This window comes from Electrona antarctica, assembly GCF_951216825.1.
Source record: "Electrona antarctica genome assembly, chromosome: 21".
Classification (NCBI taxonomy): domain Eukaryota; kingdom Metazoa; phylum Chordata; class Actinopteri; order Myctophiformes; family Myctophidae; genus Electrona; species Electrona antarctica.
The window spans coordinates 4,061,303-4,084,130 of NC_136802.1; the positions used below are offsets into that span (position 1 = coordinate 4,061,303).

The 22,828-nt window shown below is 46.8% G+C and overlaps 1 protein-coding gene across 1 annotated transcript in view; it reads right to left on the reverse strand.

Moving 5' to 3' along the window:
- The window catches only part of mcm2 (minichromosome maintenance complex component 2), a 50,140-nt gene that overhangs the window by 21,179 nt on the left and 6,133 nt on the right, over positions 1-22,828 (reverse strand). The window contains exons 2-4 of the mRNA XM_079491451.1: positions 14,564-14,757; positions 12,196-12,368; positions 6,881-7,014 (exon numbers count right to left, since the gene is read on the reverse strand). Coding sequence (XP_079347577.1) covers positions 6,881-7,014; positions 12,196-12,368; positions 14,564-14,757 — 501 coding nt within the window. The remainder of the gene's footprint in view (positions 1-6,880; positions 7,015-12,195; positions 12,369-14,563; positions 14,758-22,828) is intronic.

Below are 22,828 nucleotides of genomic sequence, written 5' to 3' on the forward strand. Positions count from 1 at the left end.
CTCTCTGACCGTGTGGCCCTGGAAGAATATTAATAATAATATGAGTTACACCCACTCTCTGACCGTGTGGCCCTGGAAGAATATTAATAATAATGAGTTACACCCACTCTCTGACCGTGTGGCCCTGGAAGAATATTAATAATAATATGAGTTACACCCACTCTCTGACCGTGTGGCCCTGGAAGAATATTAATAATATGAGTTACACCCACTCTGACCGTGTGGCCCTGGAAGAATATTAATATTAATAATGAGTTACACCCACTCTCTGACCGTGTGGCCCTGGAAGAATATTAATAATATGAGTTACACCCACTCTCTGACCGTGTGGCCCTGGAAGAATATTAATAATATGAGTTACACCCACTCTGACCGTATGGCCCTGGAAGAATATTAATAATATGAGTTACACCCACTCTCTGACCGTGTGGCCCTGGGAGAATATTAATAATATGAGTTACACCCACTCTCTGACCATGTGGCCCTGGAAGAATATTAATAATATGAGTTACACCCACTCTCTGACCGTATGGCCCTGGAAGAATATTAATATTAATAATGAGTTACACCCACTCTCTGACCGTGTGGCCCTGGAAGAATATTAATAATAATAATGAGTTACACCCACTCTCTGACCGTGTGGCCCTGGAAGAATATTAATAATATGAGTTACACCCACTCTCTGACCGTGTGGCCCTGGAAGAATATTAATAATATTAATGAGTTACACCCACTCTCTGACCGTGTGGCCCTGGAAGAATATTAATAATATGAGTTACACCCACTCTCTGACCGTGTGGCCCTGGAAGAATATTAATAATAATATTAATAATAATATGAGTTACACCCACTCTCTGACCGTGTGGCCCTGGAAGAATATTAATAATATGAGTTACACCCACTCTCTGACCGTGTGGCCCTGGAAGAATATTAATAATAATATTAATAATAATATGAGTTACACCCACTCTCTGACCGTGTGGCCCTGGAAGAATATTAATAATATGAGTTACACCCACTCTGACCGTGTGGCCCTGGAAGAATATTAATAATAATATGAGTTACACCCACTCTCTGACCGTGTGGCCCTGGAAGAATATTAATAATATGAGTTACACCCACTCTCTGACCGTGTGGCCCTGGAAGAATATTAATAATATGAGTTACACCCACTCTGACCGTGTGGCCCTGGAAGAATATTAATATTAATGAGTTACACCCACTCTCTGACCGTGTGGCCCTGGAAGAATATTATTAATAATGAGTTACACCCACTCTCTGACCGTGTGGCCCTGGAAGAATATTAATATTAATGAGTTACACCCACTCTGACCGTGTGGCCCTGGAAGAATATTAATATTAATATGAGTTACACCCACTCTGACCGTGTGGCCCTGGAAGAATATTAATATTAATATGAGTTACACCCACTCTGACCGTGTGGCCCTGGAAGAATATTAATATTAATGAGTTACACCCACTCTCTGACCGTGTGGCCCTGGAAGAATATTAATATTAATGAGTTACACCCACTCTCTGACCGTGTGGCCCTGGAAGAATATTAATATTAATGAGTTACACCCACTCTGACCGTGTGGCCCTGGAAGAATATTAATATTAATGAGTTACACCCACTCTCTGACCGTGTGGCCCTGGAAGAATATTAATATTAATGAGTTACACCCACTCTGACCGTGTGGCCCTGGAAGAATATTAATATTAATGAGTTACACCCACTCTGACCGTGTGGCCCTGGAAGAATATTAATATTAATGAGTTACACCCACTCTGACCGTGTGGCCCTGGAAGAATATTAATATTAATATGAGTTACACCCACTCTGACCGTGTGGCCCTGGAAGAATATTAATATTAATATGAGTTACACCCACTCTGACCGTGTGGCCCTGGAAGAATATTAATATTAATGAGTTACACCCACTCTCTGACCGTGTGGCCCTGGAAGAATATTAATAATAATGAGTTACACCCACTCTCTGACCGTGTGGCCCTGGAAGAATATTAATAATAATATTAATAATAATATTAATAATATGAGTTACACCCACTCTCTGACCGTGTGGCCCTGGAAGAATATTAATAATAATATTAATAATAATATTAATAATATGAGTTACACCCACTCTCTGACCGTGTGGCCCTGGAAGAATATTAATAATATGAGTTACACCCACTCTCTGACCGTGTGGCCCTGGAAGAATATTAATAATATGAGTTACACCCACTCTCTGACCGTATGGCCCTGGAATATGAATAATATTAATGAGTTACACCCACTCTCTGACTGTGTGGCCCTGGAAGAATATTAATAATATGAGTTACACCCACTCTCTGACCGTGTGGCCCTGGAAGAATATTAATAATATGAGTTACACCCTCTCTGACCGTGTGGCCCTGGAAGAATATTAATAATATGAGTTACACCCACTCTCTGACCGTGTGGCCCTGGAAGAATATTAATAATATGAGTTACACCCACTCTCTGACCGTGTGGCCCTGGAAGAATATGAATAATATGAGTTACACCCACTCTGACCGTGTGGCCCTGGAAGAATATTAATAATATGAGTTACACCCACTCTGACCGTATGGCCCTGGAAGAATATTAATAATAATATTAATAATAATATGAGTTACACCCACTCTCTGACCGTATGGCCCTGGAAGAATATTAATAATATGAGTTACACCCACTCTGACCGTATGGCCCTGGAAGAATATTAATAATAATATTAATAATAATATGAGTTACACCCACTCTCTGACCGTATGGCCCTGGAAGAATATTAATAATATGAGTTACACCCACTCTGACCGTGTGGCCCTGGAAGAATATTAATAATATGAGTTACACCCACTCTGACCGTGTGGCCCTGGAAGAATATTAATAATATGAGTTACACCCACTCTCTGACCGTGTGGCCCTGGAAGAATATTATTAATAATATGAGTTACACCCACTCTCTGACCGTGTGGCCCTGGAAGAATATTATTAATAATATGAGTTACACCCACTCTCTGACCGTGTGGCCCTGGAAGAATATTAATATTAATGAGTTACACCCACTCTGACCGTGAGGCCCTGGAAGAATATTAATAATATGAGTTACACCCACTCTCTGACCGTGTGGCCCTGGAAGAATATTAATAATATGAGTTACACCCACTCTCTGACCGTGTGGCCCTGGAAGAATATTAATATTAATGAGTTACACCCACTCTGACCGTGAGGCCCTGGAAGAATATGAATAATAATATGAGTTACACCCACTCTGACCGTGTGGCCCTGGAAGAATATTATTAATAATATGAGTTACACCCACTCTCTGACCGTGTGGCCCTGGAAGAATATTAATAATATGAGTTACACCCACTCTCTGACCGTGTGGCCCTGGAAGAATATTAATATTAATGAGTTACACCCACTCTGACCGTGAGGCCCTGGAAGAATATGAATAATAATATGAGTTACACCCACTCTGACCGTATGGCCCTGGAAGAATATTAATAATATGAGTTACACCCACTCTCTGACCGTGTGGCCCTGGAAGAATATTAATAATATGAGTTACACCCACTCTCTGACCGTGTGGCCCTGGAAGAATATTAATATTAATGAGTTACACCCACTCTGACCGTGAGGCCCTGGAAGAATATGAATAATAATATGAGTTACACCCACTCTGACCGTGTGGCCCTGGAAGAATATTATTAATAATATGAGTTACACCCACTCTCTGACCGTGTGGCCCTGGAAGAATATTAATAATATGAGTTACACCCACTCTCTGACCGTGTGGCCCTGGAAGAATATTAATATTAATGAGTTACACCCACTCTGACCGTGAGGCCCTGGAAGAATATGAATAATAATATGAGTTACACCCACTCTGACCGTGTGGCCCTGGAAGAATATTAATATTAATGAGTTACACCCACTCTGACCGTGTGGCCCTGGAAGAATATGAATAATAATATGAGTTACACCCACTCTGACCGTGTGGCCCTGGAAGAATATGAATAATAATATGAGTTACACCCACTCTCTGACCGTGTGGCCCTGGAAGAATATTAATAATATGAGTTACACCCACTCTCTGACCGTGTGGCCCTGGAAGAATATTAATAATATGAGTTACACCCACTCTGACCGTGTGGCCCTGGAAGAATATTAATAATATGAGTTACACCCACTCTCTGACCGTGTGGCCCTGGAAGAATATTAATAATATGAGTTACACCCACTCTGACCGTGTGGCCCTGGAAGAATATTAATAATATGAGTTACACCCACTCTGACCGTGTGGCCCTGGAAGAATATTAATAATATGAGTTACACCCACTCTCTGACCGTGTGGCCCTGGGAGAATATTAATAATATGAGTTACACCCACTCTGACCGTGTGGCCCTGGAAGAATATTAATAATATGAGTTACACCCACTCTCTGACCGTGTGGCCCTGGAAGAATATGAATAATATGAGTTACACCCACTCTCTGACCGTGTGGCCCTGGAAGAATATGAATAATATGAGTTACACCCACTCTCTGACCGTGTGGCCCTGGAAGAATATTAATAATATGAGTTACACCCACTCTCTGACCGTGTGGCCCTGGAAGAATATTAATAATATGAGTTACACCCACTCTCTGACCGTGTGGCCCTGGAAGAATATTAATATTAATGAGTTACACCCACTCTCTGACCGTGTGGTCCTGGAAGAATATTAATATTAATGAGTTACACCCACTCTCTGACCGTGTGGCCCTGGAAGAATATTAATATTAATGAGTTACACCCACTCTCTGACCGTATGGCCCTGGAAGAATATTAATAATAATATGAGTTACACCCACTCTCTGACCGTGTGGCCCTGGAAGAATATTAATAATATGAGTTACACCCACTCTCTGACCGTGTGGCCCTGGAAGAATATTAATAATGAGTTACACCCACTCTCTGACCGTGTGGCCCTGGAAGAATATTAATAATATGAGTTACACCCACTCTCTGACCGTGTGGCCCTGGAAGAATATTAATAATATGAGTTACACCCACTCTCTGACCGTATGGCCCTGGAAGAATATTAATAATATGAGTTACACCCACTCTCTGACCGTGTGGCCCTGGAAGAATATTAATAATATGAGTTACACCCACTCTCTGACCGTGTGGCCCTGGAAGAATATTAATAATATGAGTTACACCCACTCTCTGACCGTGTGGCCCTGGAAGAATATTAATAATATGAGTTACACCCACTCTCTGACCGTGTGGCCCTGGAAGAATATTAATAATATGAGTTACACCCACTCTGACCGTATGGCCCTGGAAGAATATTAATAATATGAGTTACACCCACTCTCTGACCGTATGGCCCTGGAAGAATATTAATAATATGAGTTACACCCACTCTGACCGTGTGGCCCTGGAAGAATATTAATAATATGAGTTACACCCACTCTGACCGTGTGGCCCTGGAAGAATATTAATAATATGAGTTACACCCACTCTCTGACCGTGTGGCCCTGGAAGAATATTAATAATATGAGTTACACCCACTCTCTGACCGTATGGCCCTGGAAGAATATTAATAATATGAGTTACACCCACTCTCTGACCGTATGGCCCTGGAAGAATATTAATAATATGAGTTACACCCACTCTGACCGTGTGGCCCTGGAAGAATATTAATAATATGAGTTACACCCACTCTCTGACCGTGTGGCCCTGGAAGAATATTAATAATATGAGTTACACCCACTCTCTGACCGTGTGGCCCTGGAAGAATATTAATATTAATGAGTTACACCCACTCTCTGACCGTGTGGCCCTGGAAGAATATTAATAATATGAGTTACACCCACTCTCTGACCGTATGGCCCTGGAAGAATATTAATATTAAAGAGTTACACCCACTCTGACCGTATGGCGCTGGAAGAATATTAATAATATGAGTTACACCCACTCTGACCGTATGGCGCTGGAAGAATATTAATAATATGAGTTACACCCACTCTGACCGTATGGCCCTGGAAGAATATTAATAATATGAGTTACACCCACTCTGACCGTATGGCCCTGGAATAATATTAATATTAAAGAGTTACACCCACTCTGACCGTATGGCCCTGGAAGAATATTAATAATATGAGTTACACCCACTCTCTGACCGTGTGGCCCTGGAAGAATATTAATAATATGAGTTACACCCACTCTCTGACCGTGTGGCCCTGGGAGAATATTAATAATATGAGTTACACCCACTCTCTGACCGTGTGGCCCTGGAAGAATATTAATAATATGAGTTACACCCACTCTCTGACCGTGTGGCCCTGGGAGAATATTAATAATATGAGTTACACCCACTCTGACCGTGTGGCCCTGGAAGAATATTAATATTAAAGAGTTACACCCACTCTCTGATGGAAGAAGAATATTAACTGATTTAGACCTGACGTCGAAATTTAAAAAAGGTCTTCTAAATCATGACAATTTTCTGAAAAACCCCATGTTTCTATATCAGTGGTTCTCAATATTTCATGTCAAGGACCCCAAAATGTGATGTAATTTGGCTGCCGACCCCATCTGAAAATAGGTTGTTCCAGAGACTCCCCCAGAAGCAAAGATTTGACGCTCTGAAAGTATATATTCAAAGATTTACACCCCCAATCCAACCCATTGATGCTGAGTGCCAAGCAGGGAGGCATTGGGTCCCCTTTTGGGACCTTTGGGATGACCCGGCCGGGGATCGAACCCCCGACCTCCCAGTTTCAGGGCGGACACTCTAACCACAAGGCCACTAAGCTGGTTATATCTTCAGGTATCATTCCTAATAATAATAATAATAATAATAAACCTTCATGTCTTCCAGGTTTTCGATGCTCTCGATCATCTCCTCGTCCTCTGCCTCTCCGGCCACGCCCTCCGCCGCCCTCTCAGCCAATCGTCTTCTCCGTGCTGCTGGCCGCTCGTCATCCTCATCCTCGCTGTCTGTAAAAAAATAAAAATAAACACAAACGGAAACGTTAGGAGAAAAAACATGGCGCTACTGAGGGAGAGTCACAGAGGTGTCTCTGTGGCTGACGGAGTCACAGAGGTGTCTCTGTGGCTGACGGAGTCACAGAGGTGATGGAGTCACAGAGGTGTCTCTGTGGCTGACGGAGTCACAGAGGTGTCTCTGTGGCTGACGGAGTCACAGAGGTGTCTCTGTGGCTGACGGAGTCACAGAGGTGTCTCTGTGGCTGACGGAGTCACAGAGGTGTCTCTGTGGCTGACGGAGTCACAGAGGTGTCTCTGTGGCTGACGGAGTCACAGAGGTGTCTCTGTGGCTGACGGAGTCACAGAGGTGTCTCTGTGGCTGATGGAGTCACAGAGGTGTCTCTGTGGCTGATGGAGTCACAGAGGTGTCTCTGTGGCTGATGGAGTCACAGAGGTGTCTCTGTGGCTGATGGAGTCAGAGGTGTCTCTGTGGCTGACGGAGTCACAGAGGTGTCTCAGTGGCTGATGGAGTCACAGAGGTGTCTCTGTGGCTGACGGAGTCACAGAGGCGTCTCTGTGGCTGATGGAGTCAGAGGCGTCTCTGTGGCTGATGGAGTCAGAGGTGTCTCTGTGGCTGATGGAGTCACAGAGGTGTCTCTGTGGCTGATGGAGTCACAGAGGTGTCTCTGTGGCTGATGGAGTCACAGAGGTGTCTCAGTGGCTGACGGAGTCACAGAGGTGTCTCTGTGGCTGACGGAGTCACAGAGGTGTCTCTGTGGCTGACGGAGTCACAGAGGTGTCTCTGTGGCTGATGGAGTCACAGAGGTGATGGAGTCACAGAGGTGTCTCAGTGGCTGATGGAGTCACAGAGGTGTCTCAGTGGCTGATGGAGTCACAGAGGTGTCTCTGTGGCTGATGGAGTCAGAGGTGTCTCAGTGGCTGATGGAGTCACAGAGGTGTCTCAGTGGCTGATGGAGTCACAGAGGTGTCTCTGTGGCTGACGGAGTCACAGAGGTGTCTCAGTGGCTGATGGAGTCACAGAGGTGTCTCAGTGGCTGATGGAGTCACAGAGGTGTCTCAGTGGCTGATGGAGTCACAGAGGTGTCTCTGTGGCTGATGGAGTCAGAGGTGTCTCTGTGGCTGACGGAGTCACAGAGGTGTCTCAGTGGCTGATGGAGTCACAGAGGTGTCTCAGTGGCTGACGGAGTCACAGAGGTGTCTCTGTGGCTGACGGAGTCACAGAGGTGTCTCTGTGGCTGATGGAGTCACAGAGGTGATGGAGTCACAGAGGTGTCTCAGTGGCTGATGGAGTCACAGAGGTGATGGAGTCACAGAGGTGTCTCAGTGGCTGATGGAGTCACAGAGGTGTCTCTGTGGCTGATGGAGTCACAGAGGTGATGGAGTCACAGAGGTGTCTCAGTGGCTGATGGAGTCACAGAGGTGTCTCAGTGGCTGATGGAGTCACAGAGGTGTCTCTGTGGCTGATAGAGTCAGAGGTGTCTCTGTGGCTGATGGAGTCAGAGGTGTCTCAGTGGCTGATGGAGTCACAGAGGTGTCTCTGTGGCTGATAGAGTCAGAGGTGTCTCAGTGGCTGATGGAGTCACAGAGGTGTCTCTGTGGCTGATGGAGTCAGAGGTGTCTCTGTGGCTGATGGAGTCACAGAGGTGTCTCTGTGGCTGATGGAGTCACAGAGGTGTCTCTGTGGCTGATGGAGTCACAGAGGTGTCTCTGTGGCTGACGGAGTCACAGAGGTGTCTCTGTGGCTGATGGAGTCACAGAGGTGTCTCAGTGGCTGATGGAGTCACAGAGGTGTCTCTGTGGCTGATGGAGTCACAGAGGTGTCTCAGTGGCTGACGGAGTCACAGAGGTGTCTCAGTGGCTGACGGAGTCACAGAGGTGTCTCTGTGGCTGACGGAGTCACAGAGGTGTCTCTGTGGCTGATGGAGTCAGAGGTGTCTCTGTGGCTGATGGAGTCAGAGGTGTCTCTGTGGCTGATGGAGTCAGAGGTGTCTCTGTGGCTGATGGAGTCACAGAGGTGTCTCTGTGGCTGATAGAGTCAGAGGTGTCTCTGTGGCTGATGGAGTCAGAGGTGTCTCTGTGGCTGATGGAGTCAGAGGTGTCTCTGTGGCTGATGGAGTCAGAGGTGTCTCTGTGGCTGATGGAGTCACAGAGGTGTCTCTGTGGCTGACGGAGTCACAGAGGTGTCTCTGTGGCTGACGGAGTCACAGAGGTGTCTCTGTGGCTGATGGAGTCACAGAGGTGTCTCTGTGGCTGATGGAGTCACAGAGGTGTCTCTGTGGCTGATGGAGTCACAGAGGTGTCTCTGTGGCTGACGGAGTCACAGAGGTGTCTCTGTGGCTGACGGAGTCAGAGAGGTGTCTCTGTGGCTGATGGAGTCACAGAGGTGTCTCTGTGGCTGATGGAGTCACAGAGGTGTCTCAGTGGCTGATGGAGTCACAGAGGTGTCTCTGTGGCTGATGGAGTCACAGAGGTGTCTCTGTGGCTGATGGAGTCACAGAGGTGTCTCTGTGGCTGACGGAGTCACAGAGGTGTCTCAGTGGCTGACGGAGTCACAGAGGTGTCTCTGTGGCTGACGGAGTCACAGAGGTGTCTCTGTGGCTGACGGAGTCACAGAGGTGTCTCTGTGGCTGACGGAGTCACAGAGGTGTCTCTGTGGCTGACGGAGTCACAGAGGTGTCTCTGTGGCTGATGGAGTCAGAGGTGTCTCTGTGGCTGACGGAGTCACAGAGGTGTCTCTGTGGCTGACGGAGTCACAGAGGCGTCTCTGTGGCTGACGGAGTCACAGAGGTGTCTCAGTGGCTGACGGAGTCACAGAGGTGTCTCAGTGGCTGACGGAGTCACAGAGGTGTCTCAGTGGCTGACGGAGTCACAGAGGTGTCTCTGTGGCTGACGGAGTCACAGAGGTGTCTCTGTGGCTGACGGAGTCACAGAGGCGTCTCTGTGGCTGACGGAGTCACAGAGGTGTCTCAGTGGCTGACGGAGTCACAGAGGTGTCTCAGTGGCTGACGGAGTCACAGAGGTGTCTCTGTGGCTGACGGAGTCAGAGAGGTGTCTCTGTGGCTGATGGAGTCACAGAGGTGTCTCTGTGGCTGATGGAGTCACAGAGGTGTCTCAGTGGCTGATGGAGTCACAGAGGTGTCTCTGTGGCTGATGGAGTCACAGAGGTGTCTCTGTGGCTGATGGAGTCACAGAGGTGTCTCAGTGGCTGACGGAGTCACAGAGGTGTCTCTGTGGCTGATGGAGTCAGAGGTGTCTCTGTGGCTGACGGAGTCACAGAGGTGTCTCTGTGGCTGACGGAGTCACAGAGGCGTCTCTGTGGCTGACGGAGTCACAGAGGTGTCTCTGTGGCTGATGGAGTCAGAGGTGTCTCTGTGGCTGACGGAGTCACAGAGGTGTCTCTGTGGCTGATGGAGTCAGAGGTGTCTCTGTGGCTGATGGAGTCAGAGGTGTCTCTGTGGCTGATGGAGTCACAGAGGTGTCTCTGTGGCTGATGGAGTCAGAGGTGTCTCTGTGGCTGATGGAGTCACAGAGGTGTCTCTGTGGCTGATGGAGTCAGGTGTCTCAGTGGCTGATGGAGTCACAGAGGTGTCTCTGTGGCTGATGGAGTCAGAGGTGTCTCTGTGGCTGATGGAGTCACAGAGGCGTCTCTGTGGCTGACGGAGTCAGAGGTGTCTCTGTGGCTGATGGAGTCACAGAGGTGTCTCTGTGGCTGATGGAGTCAGAGGTGTCTCAGTGGCTGATGGAGTCACAGAGGTGTCTCTGTGGCTGATGGAGTCAGAGGTGTCTCTGTGGCTGATGGAGTCACAGAGGCGTCTCTGTGGCTGACGGAGTCACAGAGGTGTCTCTGTGGCTGACGGAGTCACAGAGGTGTCTCTGTGGCTGACGGAGTCACAGAGGTGTCTCTGTGGCTGATGGAGTCAGAGGTGTCTCTGTGGCTGATGGAGTCAGAGGTGTCTCTGTGGCTGATGGAGTCAGAGGTGTCTCTGTGGCTGATGGAGTCAGAGGTGTCTCTGTGGCTGATGGAGTCAGAGGTGTCTCTGTGGCTGATGGAGTCAGAGGTGTCTCAGTGGCTGACGGAGTCACAGAGGTGTCTCTGTGGCTGATGGAGTCACAGAGGTGTCTCTGTGGCTGATGGAGTCACAGAGGTGTCTCTGTGACTGATGGAGTCACAGAGGTGTCTCTGTGACTGATGGAGTCACAGAGGTGTCTCTGTGGCTGACGGAGTCACAGAGGTGTCTCTGTGACTGATGGAGTCACAGAGGTGTCTCTGTGACTGATGGAGTCACAGAGGTGTCTCTGTGGCTGATGGAGTCACAGAGGTGTCTCTGTGGCTGACGGAGTCACAGAGGTGTCTCTGTGGCTGACGGAGTCACAGAGGTGTCTCTGTGGCTGATGGAGTCACAGAGGTGTCTCTGTGACTGATGGAGTCACAGAGGTGTCTCTGTGGCTGATGGAGTCAGAGGTGTCTCTGTGGCTGATGGGTGCACATTCTTCCCTACTTCCCCGGGTTAGGTTTTGGTACGATCAGAGCCATCTAATAGAAGAGTTGCGACGTTGAGGGGGCAGAAACATCGCTCGCTCGAGCGCTGTTCATGCAGCCTTGAACTGGTACAAGCTGGAGTTGGAAATACATTGTTTTCAACGAGGGCGGCGCAAATAAGAGCCATTTTAAGCATGTGTGCAACATGACAACTGTTTTAAAGTATTGTACAGTAACAACTAAAGTCTCTTAAATGTTTATGTTGTACTATTACTACAAAACAATCTAAAATAAAAGGGATTTAAGATCATTAAAGCTGGGCTGTTGCCCTGAGTCCAATGCATTTCTGCCTACTTCCGGTCCAGGACTTGTCCCTATTTGTTGTCCCCAGTCTCAACAGAAGTCTATGTAGGAGAGCCGCCATTGGACTGAAGCCCCATGAAGTGAACGCAGTTTGTGTAACTCTGTCTATATCTAAGGCTCTGGGTACGATGATACTCAAACTGGAGTATGAATAGGTCTTTAGTCTATCATCGATTCCTCTCACAGACGGACAGACAGACAGGCAGACAGACGGGCAGACGGACAGACAGACGGGCAGACAGACAGACGGGCAGACAGACAGACGGGCAGACAGACAGACAGGCAGACAGACAGACAGAAGGACGGACGGGCAGACACAGGCGTCTCACCATATAACAGTCCTCTCCTCAGCCTATCAGAAACGCCCCTCTCTCGGTCCCGCCTCCTCATGGCCTCCTCGGCGGCGGCCCTGGCTCCGGGGCTGAGCTCTGATAGGTCCTCGTCGTCCAGGTCCAGCCCCTCCGCCTCGTAGCGGTCCAACTCCGGGATGACACGGTAGTCCCTGATTGGATGAGACAGACACCACACGTTAATTAACACATTCTGGGCGGGAACCCCTTTTGGTGTTTTAAAGCATTATGTTATACTTAAGCTATTGAAAAATAGCAGATCTACAAGCTTGTAGGTCTGCTATTTTTGGAAAATCGTTAGTGTGGCGCAAATCTTTGAATATATATTCTTTCAGAGCCAACGTTTTTAACTCAAATCTTTGCTTCTGGGGGGAACATATTTCCAGATGGGGGTCGGCGGCCAATTACATTCAATTTTTGGGGTCCTTGACATGAAATATTTTGAGAACCACTGATATAGAAACATGGGGTTTTTCAGAAAACTGTCAGGGTTTAGAAGACATTTGTAGAATCGTCCTCAGGTCTAAATGGGTTATCGCCGGTGCTTTTCAACCCTTTTCACGTCAAGGTCCATTTATTTATTCTGCATTTGAGCCACAGAACCACCATTTGATGACATTTAGCCTCTGACATTTAGACCCAAAACTAAAGAATGTTTAAGTTGCCGTTGACACACAATTCCATGCTGTTCGCAAATGTTGATCAAAATAACAATTCTTCTGCATTATCTAAATGTGTAGACTTCTTGTAAATGAAGTAATGCAGATGTTTAACAATAGGCAAATTTAACTCTTGAGAGTGTAAAATGAAACCAAATGGACCCGTACGGGGCCATTTGGTTTCATTTTACACTCTCAATGTATGGTCTAACAATTCCTTGGGACAACATCGGTCCAGACTCTCTAGAAAAGGTAAAAGGTAAAAAAATCCTCTCAGTTTGGACAAAATTGGATTATTTTGTTTCTCACCTGATTCATTAGGTCTACTAGCCAGGATAAAAAAACCTACCCTAATCTGCTCACTGCAAATACCCTAAATTTGTCTTAATCCAAGATGGCCCTAATGATAACCTATTATAAAGGCAATATTTTCTAAATTTCATTATGCTTTAAGTATCATGTGACGTGTCAAACTAGAAGGTTTTCATGATTCTGAATCAATTCCAAGCATTAGTTTTGCATGAAAAACACTTCTTGGACTAAATTTGGCCATAGTCACTTACCCAAATGTCCCCAAAATGTGCTGACCTCATCACACTTGTGATGACGGCTATGGCCGTTTTTAGCCCAAGGAGTGTTTTTTGTGCAAAACTAATGCTTAGAATGGACTTAAAAGTATTCAAGCAATAAATAGCATAATACTTTTCCAAGTGAATGACTAGTGAATGAGATGAGTACACAAATTAAATGTAGATTTATTCTTTGCTGTTGAAAACCGATTAAATAATCTGTATTATTTTGAGACAATTCCGATATAGCATTTTTATGGCCGATATGGCCAATTCCGATTATGCTACAGATTAACCCATTTTGGGCGGGAACCCCTTTGTGTTTTAAAGCATTACGTTATACTTTAGCTATTGAAAAATAGCAGATCTACAAGCTCATAGCGCGGCACCGAGTGGCGCACTACGAGCTTGTAGGTCTGCTATTTTTGAAAAGTCATGAAAATGTGGCGCAAATCTTTGAATATATATTTTTTTGAGTTTTATCTCAAATCTTTGCTTCTGGGGGGGTCCCTGGAACAACATATTTTGAGATGGGGGTCCGTGGCCCAATAGAGATAATTCTGGGGGTTCTTAACATGAGAAAGGTTGAGCACAACTGACACAGAAACATGGTTTTTTCAGGAAACTATTAGGATTTAGAAGCCTTTTTATTATCGTCATCAGGCCTAAATGGATTAATCGTGCATCCCTAAATATTAGATTCATAAATCATAAACATGGTCACCTCCAATACATTAGTAACATTAAAGGGCCTTGCAAACGTGGAGCGATAAAACGTGGCTATAGTTCATTTTCAACGAGACCTGCGTTTTTGCGCGGAGCACTGCAGGGGAGCAGTCGCGGTGCGACAACGCAAGCGTATTTACGTTGAGCGCGGTTCCGTGAATTTGTTGCGCACGTGCTCGTTACGTGCACACGCCCCCCCGCGACTCACCAAACCTGGATACTGTTTAGATTTTTTTTTTACGCTTGCGTTGTTGCGCCCCTCTGGAGCAGACCTGGAGGAGACCTGTCGTTGATCCAGACCTGGAGGAGACCTGTCGTTGATCCAGGCAACAACGCCTGCATTCCTCGCTCCGTTTGTAACATTAATTATTATAATAAATAAAGATGACTCACCTCTCCATGGCGTCTCCAATGAGCTCCTCTCCATCCCCATCCTCCTCCTCCTCCAGAAGGGTCTGGTCTCCCAGGATACCCTCGGACTCGTCCTCAAACGGAGGCAGGTCCCTGCCGGGGCTGGAGGTCATGTCCCCACGCCGGGGGGTCCCTCTGCTGGGGCTGGTGGCGCCCTGGAACGACTCGGAGGAATCCTGGAAATATATAAAGGAACATATGTCAACGGTAATCAAATATATACACACAATAAATGCATATTAAGTCCCTCTGTTGGGGCTGGTAGCACCGGGATGTCATTTTTCGACCGCGGTCGAGATCATGGATCTCACAATGCCACGCCAGACTTCCCGTTGAGATCATGGATCTCACAATGCCACGCCAGACTTCCCGTTTAGATCATCATGGATCTCACAGTGCCACGCCAGACTTAACGGTCCTTCTTTGCCATCCCCAGTTCCTGCTTACTGATGCATGTGTCCCTAGTCCCACAGTTTTCTACCTCTGGTCTGCTTTGAGGCAGGACTCCAGAGAAGAAGGGAAGATATAACCTCATTGTCAGCTCTGTAGCAGTGGCCGGCAAACTGTGTTCTTCTGGATCGGACTAGTGAAGAAACACGGGGAAGGTTGCCGTATATTAGAGAAGTCGATGGGTGGCTACTGGCCATTAATCAATAAGGGTTGGGCACCAGTAAAACATTTGCGCAGGTGGAGTTTGCTTTCAGGTTGCCCGACCGGGAAGTAAACTGCTCGTTTGAGACTAGGGGACGCAACCATCTATAAACACAGGGATGCTCCGATTAGGTTTTTTGGGACCGATCCCGATCACTGATTGTTTCTCTCATGATCGTCCGTTACCAATCTTGTGCGTAATGGGAGAATTTGAATATTTCCACAATTATTACATCTCAAAACTCACGACAAAACTGTTCCTGTGTGTGTGGTGAGACAGGGGAGAATGTTTAGGCCTGTCACAATCTGTCTGCTATACAGTTACAATAGAACACCTGTCAGTGTTGGAGGAACCTCTACTGTCTGCTATACAGTTACAATAGAACACCTGTCAGTGTTGGAGGAACCTCTACTGTCTGCTATACAGTTACAATAGAACACCTGTCAGTGTTGGAGGAACCTCTACTGTCTGCTATACAGTTACAATAGAACACCTGTCAGTGTTGGAGGAACCTCTACTGTCTGCTATACAGTTACAATAGAACACCTGTCAGTGTTGGAGGAACCTCTACTGTCTGCTATACAGTTACAATAGAACACCTGTCAGTGTTGGGGGGACCTCTGTCTGTCTGCTATACAGTTACAATAGAACACCTGTCAGTGTTGGAGGAACCTCTACTGTCTGCTATACAGTTACAATAGAACACCTGTCAGTGTTGGGAGAACCTCTACTGTCTGCTATACAGTTACAATAGAACACCTGTCAGTGTTGGAGGAACCTCTACTGTCTGCTATACAGTTACAATAGAACACCTGTCAGTGTTGGGGGAACCTCTACTGTCTGCTATACAGTTACAATAGAACACCTGTCAGTGTTGGGGGAACCTCTACTGTCTGCTATACAGTTACAATAGAACACCTGTCAGTGTTGGGGGAACCTCTACTGTCTGCTATACAGTTACAATAGAACACCTGTCAGTGTTGGGGGAACCTCTACTGTCTGCTATACAGTTACAATAGAACACCTGTCAGTGTTGGAGGAACCTCTACTGTCTGCTATACAGTTACAATAGAACACCTGTCAGTGTTGGAGGAACCTCTACTGTCTGCTATACAGTTACAATAGAACACCTGTCAGTGTTGGGGGAACCTCTACTGTCTGCTATACAGTTACAATAGAACACCTGTCAGTGTTGGGGGAACCTCTACTGTCTGCTATACAGTTACAATAGAACACCTGTCAGTGTTGGAGGAACCTCTACTGTCTGCTATACAGTTACAATAGAACACCTGTCAGTGTTGGAGGAACCTCTACTGTCTGCTATACAGTTACAATAGAACACCTGTCAGTGTTGGGGGAACCTCTACTGTCTGCTATACAGTTACAATAGAACACCTGTCAGTGTTGGGGGAACCTCTACTGTCTGCTATACAGTTACAATAGAACACCTGTCAGTGTTGGAGGAACCTCTACTGTCTGCTATACAGTTACAATAGAACACCTGTCAGTGTTGGAGGAACCTCTACTGTCTGCTATACAGTTACAATAGAACACCTGTCAGTGTTGGGGGAACCTCTACTGTCTGCTATACAGTTACAATAGAACACCTGTCAGTGTTGGGGGAACCTCTACTGTCTGCTATACAGTTACAATAGAACACCTGTCAGTGTTGGAGGAACCTCTACTGTCTGCTATACAGTTACAATAGAACACCTGTCAGTGTTGGAGGAACCTCTACTGTCTGCTATACAGTTACAATAGAACACCTGTCAGTGTTGGGGGAACCTTTGTCTGCTATACAGTTACAATAGAACACCTGTCAGTGTTGGAGGAACCTCTACTGTCTGCTATACAGTTACAATAGAACACCTGTCAGTGTTGGGGGAACCTCTACTGTCTGCTATACAGTTACAATAGAACACCTGTCAGTGTTGGAGGAACCTCTACTGTCTGCTATACAGTTACAATAGAACACCTGTCAGTGTTGGAGGAACCTCTACTGTCTGCTATACAGTAGGGTTGGGTGACGATACGAATCTATCGTCAATGACGAGTCCAATCGCCGAATATGTTTATTAGGCGATTTTTCGGGACGATTTATTTCTTTTGGGCCGGGTGGAAACCCCCTCCTCCCATTCCCCTCCTCCTCCCAGTCCCCGCACCGCAGCATCGGGGAACACTCTGGCAGCCAGAGTAAAGGCTGGGAGGGACCGAGCCGAGGGAGGCTACTGTACTGTAGCCTACATGTTGTTTATGCTCCGGAGTCCAGACCCATGCAGTTTAATAATATACAGTCACAACAGAATGCACACTGCTGTCTCGTGTCTCATCACAATCCCAATGCGCCACCCGTGAAGTCGGGGGGAAAATAAAAAACAGGCTGCTAGTGTTAGTGTAGGCTCGGGGATCGTTAGCTTAGCGCTTAGCTTAGCGTGTAGCTACTTATTCAACCCACTGATTGAACTTCATCTCCGCCTGTAATCTAGGTTATTTTTTTATTGACAACGTGAACGAACCCCGACACCAGCGCTGCAAAAATAGACAGATCTACAAGCTCTCAACGCGTAGCGAACGGCGCTGCAAAAACAGGCAGGACGCGATGCCTTGAGAGCTTGTGGATCAGCCTCCCCGACGGTGCGGGGAGGCAAGAGTTCTCCGGGGAGGAGAAGTTACCAGGGCAGGCTACATGTTGCTGCGGCTAACAACACTGTCACCAGCCAGTGGTTGTGATGTTAGCTTAGCTTGCAGCTGCTTGTCCGTTCCAACTTCACTTCATCTCCACCTGTAACTTATTTTTTATTTTGTTACCCTGGCTGCGCTGCGCTGCAAAAATAGACGGATCTACAAGCTCTCAACGCGTAGCGAACGGCGCTGCAAAAACAGGCAGGACGCGGCGCCTTGAGAGCTTGTAGATCTGGCTTTTTTGCGACCTGTAGTGAGCTGTTCTCACTTTACTTTTATGACACGAATATATCGTCCATCGGCGATTTTTGGACAGACGATGGGCGATTGAAAACAATTGGCATATCGCCCAACCTTACTATACAGTTACAATAGAACACCTGTCAGTGTTGGAGGAACCTCTACTGTCTGCTATACAGTTACAATAGAACACCTGTCAGTGTTGGGGGAACCTCTACTGTCTGCTATACAGTTACAATAGAACACCTGTCAGTGTTGGAGGAACCTCTACTGTCTGCTATACAGTTACAATAGAACACCTGTCAGTGTTGGGGGAACCTCTACTGTCTGCTATACAGTTACAATAGAACACCTGTCAGTGTTGGGGGAACCTCTACTGTCTGCTATACAGTTACAATAGAACACCTGTCAGTGTTGGGGGAACCTCTACTGTCTGCTATACAGTTACAATAGAACACCTGTCAGTGTTGGGAGAACCTCTACTGTCTGCTATACAGTTACAATAGAACACCTGTCAGTGTTGGGGGAACCTCTACTGTCTGCTATACAGTTACAATAGAACACCTGTCAGTGTTGGGGGAACCTCTACTGTCTGCTATACAGTTACAATAGAACACCTGTCAGTGTTGGGAGAACCTCTGTCTGCTATACAGTTACAATAGAACACCTGTCAGTGTTGGGGGAACCTCTACTGTCTGCTATCTATTATACATTTGAGAAGGTGTCCCCAAAGCCCGAACCACGAAAAGAAAGTCACCAGCTACTACGTCACTGACACGCTGCAACACGCTGCAACACACACTGCAACAACACACTAACACGTCACACACTTACCCTCCGCGTCGTTCGTTCCCTATCTCCTAATGTCGCGCCGCTCGGCCACACTCCACACCACCCGCGTAAAAATTGTCATCGCACTGCCACTAAAGCCGGCTCCCGTCCACACTCGCAAACAATATCAATATAAATAATAAACAAACACGCCACAAGCACCGACACCCCCGCCTAATTTGTTGCCACGTCTATGAAAACAAGCCCAGAAAAAATGCCATTCAACACGCTACTTACAACTCGCTTACAATTCGCGGACCTGGCAACACTGCATCCTGTTTTCCCATTGGCTACGGTTGCTACAACAAGCATTTGCACTGCATCTTGGGAGCAACACAGCTTAATGTAGGGGTCACCGATTGCTGTGCTACATCCCCCTCATGTTCTCACCACCCCGTTCGGCTACACCACACACACTAACCTACACAATTCTCCACATGCAACACAGGGCCCTTATTGGCTAGCCCCCTCACGTGGCGATCCCCACACCCGAGGCGCATATATGGATACGAACAACAACAGCAACACCACACGCACACGCGCGCGCTGCAACAACAAAAAGCTACGTACAGTGTGTGTGTGTGTGTGTGTGTGTGTGTGTGTGTGTGTGTGTGTGTGTGTGTGTGTGTGTGTGTGTGTGTGTGTGTGTGTGTGTGTGTGTGTGTGTGTGTGTGTGTGCGCGCGCGCGCGCGCGGGGGGGGGGGGGGATTTGGATCGCCGCGCGATGCAGCGCAAATTGCACTACACTACACTACACAGGGCTCGACAGTGCGACTACGTACTCGCATTTGCGACTTCACATATCACCGTGCAAGTTGTACAATTCACTTTGTAGCACCGGTGCGACTACACAATCCGATCTTTAAAGCTAAACGTTGCGCAGTTTACATCCAAAAGAATGTGTCACTCTCTCGGTTCTGCACCGCTGCTGGAGAAGTATAGCACTGTCGAAGGCAGCGCAACTAATCCCCCCCCCCCCCCCCAGCGAGGGAGGAGAGAGAAGAGAGCGAGAGAGAGAGAGTGGCAGTGGCAGCCAGCAGCGATGTAACATGAGCCTGTGCATTTCACGCTTTTCACCCTATATAACTTCAACGCATAGGCAATCAAGTCAAGACCATTAATTAATGACTGCTGTGTAGGGGTGACGATGGATCACAACAACACCAACAACACTACACGCACACGCGCGCACGCGCTGCAACACAAAACAGCTGCATACAACGCGTGTCACTGTGGACTTCTGTACCTGTGGACTTCTGTATCGCAACGCGGGGCAACGCAACTCTGGGATGAGCGGGCCGAAGGCCCGCGAAATTCTAGTACAGTTACAATAGAACACCTGTCAGTGTTGGGAGAACCTCTGTCTGCTATACAGTTACAATAGAACACCTGTCAGTGTTGGAGGAACCTCTACTGTCTGCTATACAGTTACAATAGAACACCTGTCAGTGTTGGAGGAACCTCTACTGTCTGCTATACAGTTACAATAGAACACCTGTCAGTGTTGGGGGAACCTCTACTGTCTGCTATACAGTTACAATAGAACACCTGTCAGTGTTGGAGGAACCTCTACTGTCTGCTATACAGTTACAATAGAACACCTGTCAGTGTTGGAGGAACCTCTACTGTCTGCTATACAGTTACAATAGAACACCTGTCAGTGTTGGGGGAACCTCTACTGTCTGCTATACAGTTACAATAGAACACCTGTCAGTGTTGGGGGAACCTCTACTGTCTGCTATACAGTTACAATAGAACACCTGTCAGTGTTGGAGGAACCTCTACTGTCTGCTATACAGTTACAATAGAACACCTGTCAGTGTTGGGAGAACCTCTACTGTCTGCTATACAGTTACAATAGAACACCTGTCAGTGTTGGAGGAACCTCTACTGTCTGCTATACAGTTACAATAGAACACCTGTCAGTGTTGGGGGAACCTCTACTGTCTGCTATACAGTTACAATAGAACACCTGTCAGTGTTGGGGAACCTCTACTGTCTGCTATACAGTTACAATAGAACACCTGTCAGTGTTGGAGGAACCTCTACTGTCTGCTATACAGTTACAATAGAACACCTGTCAGTGTTGGAGGAACCTCTACTGTCTGCTATACAGTTACAATAGAACACCTGTCAGTGTTGGAGGAACCTCTACTGTCTGCTATACAGTTACAATAGAACACCTGTCAGTGTTGGGGGAACCTCTACTGTCTGCTATACAGTTACAATAGAACACCTGTCAGTGTTGGAGGAACCTCTACTGTCTGCTATACAGTTACAATAGAACACCTGTCAGTGTTGGAGGAACCTCTACTGTCTGCTATACAGTTACAATAGAACACCTGTCAGTGTTGGGGGAACCTCTACTGTCTGCTATACAGTTACAATAGAACACCTGTCAGTGTTGGAGGAACCTCTACTGTCTGCTATACAGTTACAATAGAACACCTGTCAGTGTTGGGGGGACCTCTACTGTCTGCTATACAGTTACAATAGAACACCTGTCAGTGTTGGAGGAACCTCTACTGTCTGCTATACAGTTACAATAGAACACCTGTCAGTGTTGGGGGGACCTCTACTGTCTGCTATACAGTTACAATAGAACACCTGTCAGTGTTGGGGGAACCTCTACTGTCTGCTATACAGTTACAATAGAACACCTGTCAGTGTTGGAGGAACCTCTACTGTCTGCTATACAGTTACAATAGAACACCTGTCAGTGTTGGGGGAACCTCTACTGTCTGCTATACAGTTACAATAGAACACCTGTCAGTGTTGGGGGAACCTCTACTGTCTGCTATACAGTTACAATAGAACACCTGTCAGTGTTGGGGGAACCTCTACTGTCTGCTATACAGTTACAATAGAACACCTGTCAGTGTTGGGGGAACCTCTACTGTCTGCTATACAGTTACAATAGAACACCTGTCAGTGTTGGAGGAACCTCTACTGTCTGCTATACAGTTACAATAGAACACCTGTCAGTGTTGGAGGAACCTCTACTGTCTGCTATACAGTTACAATAGAACACCTGTCAGTGTTGGGGGAACCTCTACTGTCTGCTATACAGTTACAATAGAACACCTGTCAGTGTTGGGGGAACCTCTACTGTCTGCTATACAGTTACAATAGAACACCTGTCAGTGTTGGAGGAACCTCTACTGTCTGCTATACAGTTACAATAGAACACCTGTCAGTGTTGGAGGAACCTCTACTGTCTGCTATACAGTTACAATAGAACACCTGTCAGTGTTGGGGGAACCTCTACTGTCTGCTATACAGTTACAATAGAACACCTGTCAGTGTTGGGGGAACCTCTACTGTCTGCTATACAGTTACAATAGAACACCTGTCAGTGTTGGAGGAACCTCTACTGTCTGCTATACAGTTACAATAGAACACCTGTCAGTGTTGGAGGAACCTCTACTGTCTGCTATACAGTTACAATAGAACACCTGTCAGTGTTGGGGGAACCTCTACTGTCTGCTATACAGTTACAATAGAACACCTGTCAGTGTTGGGGGAACCTCTACTGTCTGCTATACAGTTACAATAGAACACCTGTCAGTGTTGGAGGAACCTCTACTGTCTGCTATACAGTTACAATAGAACACCTGTCAGTGTTGGAGGAACCTCTACTGTCTGCTATACAGTTACAATAGAACACCTGTCAGTGTTGGGGGAACCTTTGTCTGCTATACAGTTACAATAGAACACCTGTCAGTGTTGGAGGAACCTCTACTGTCTGCTATACAGTTACAATAGAACACCTGTCAGTGTTGGGGGAACCTCTACTGTCTGCTATACAGTTACAATAGAACACCTGTCAGTGTTGGAGGAAC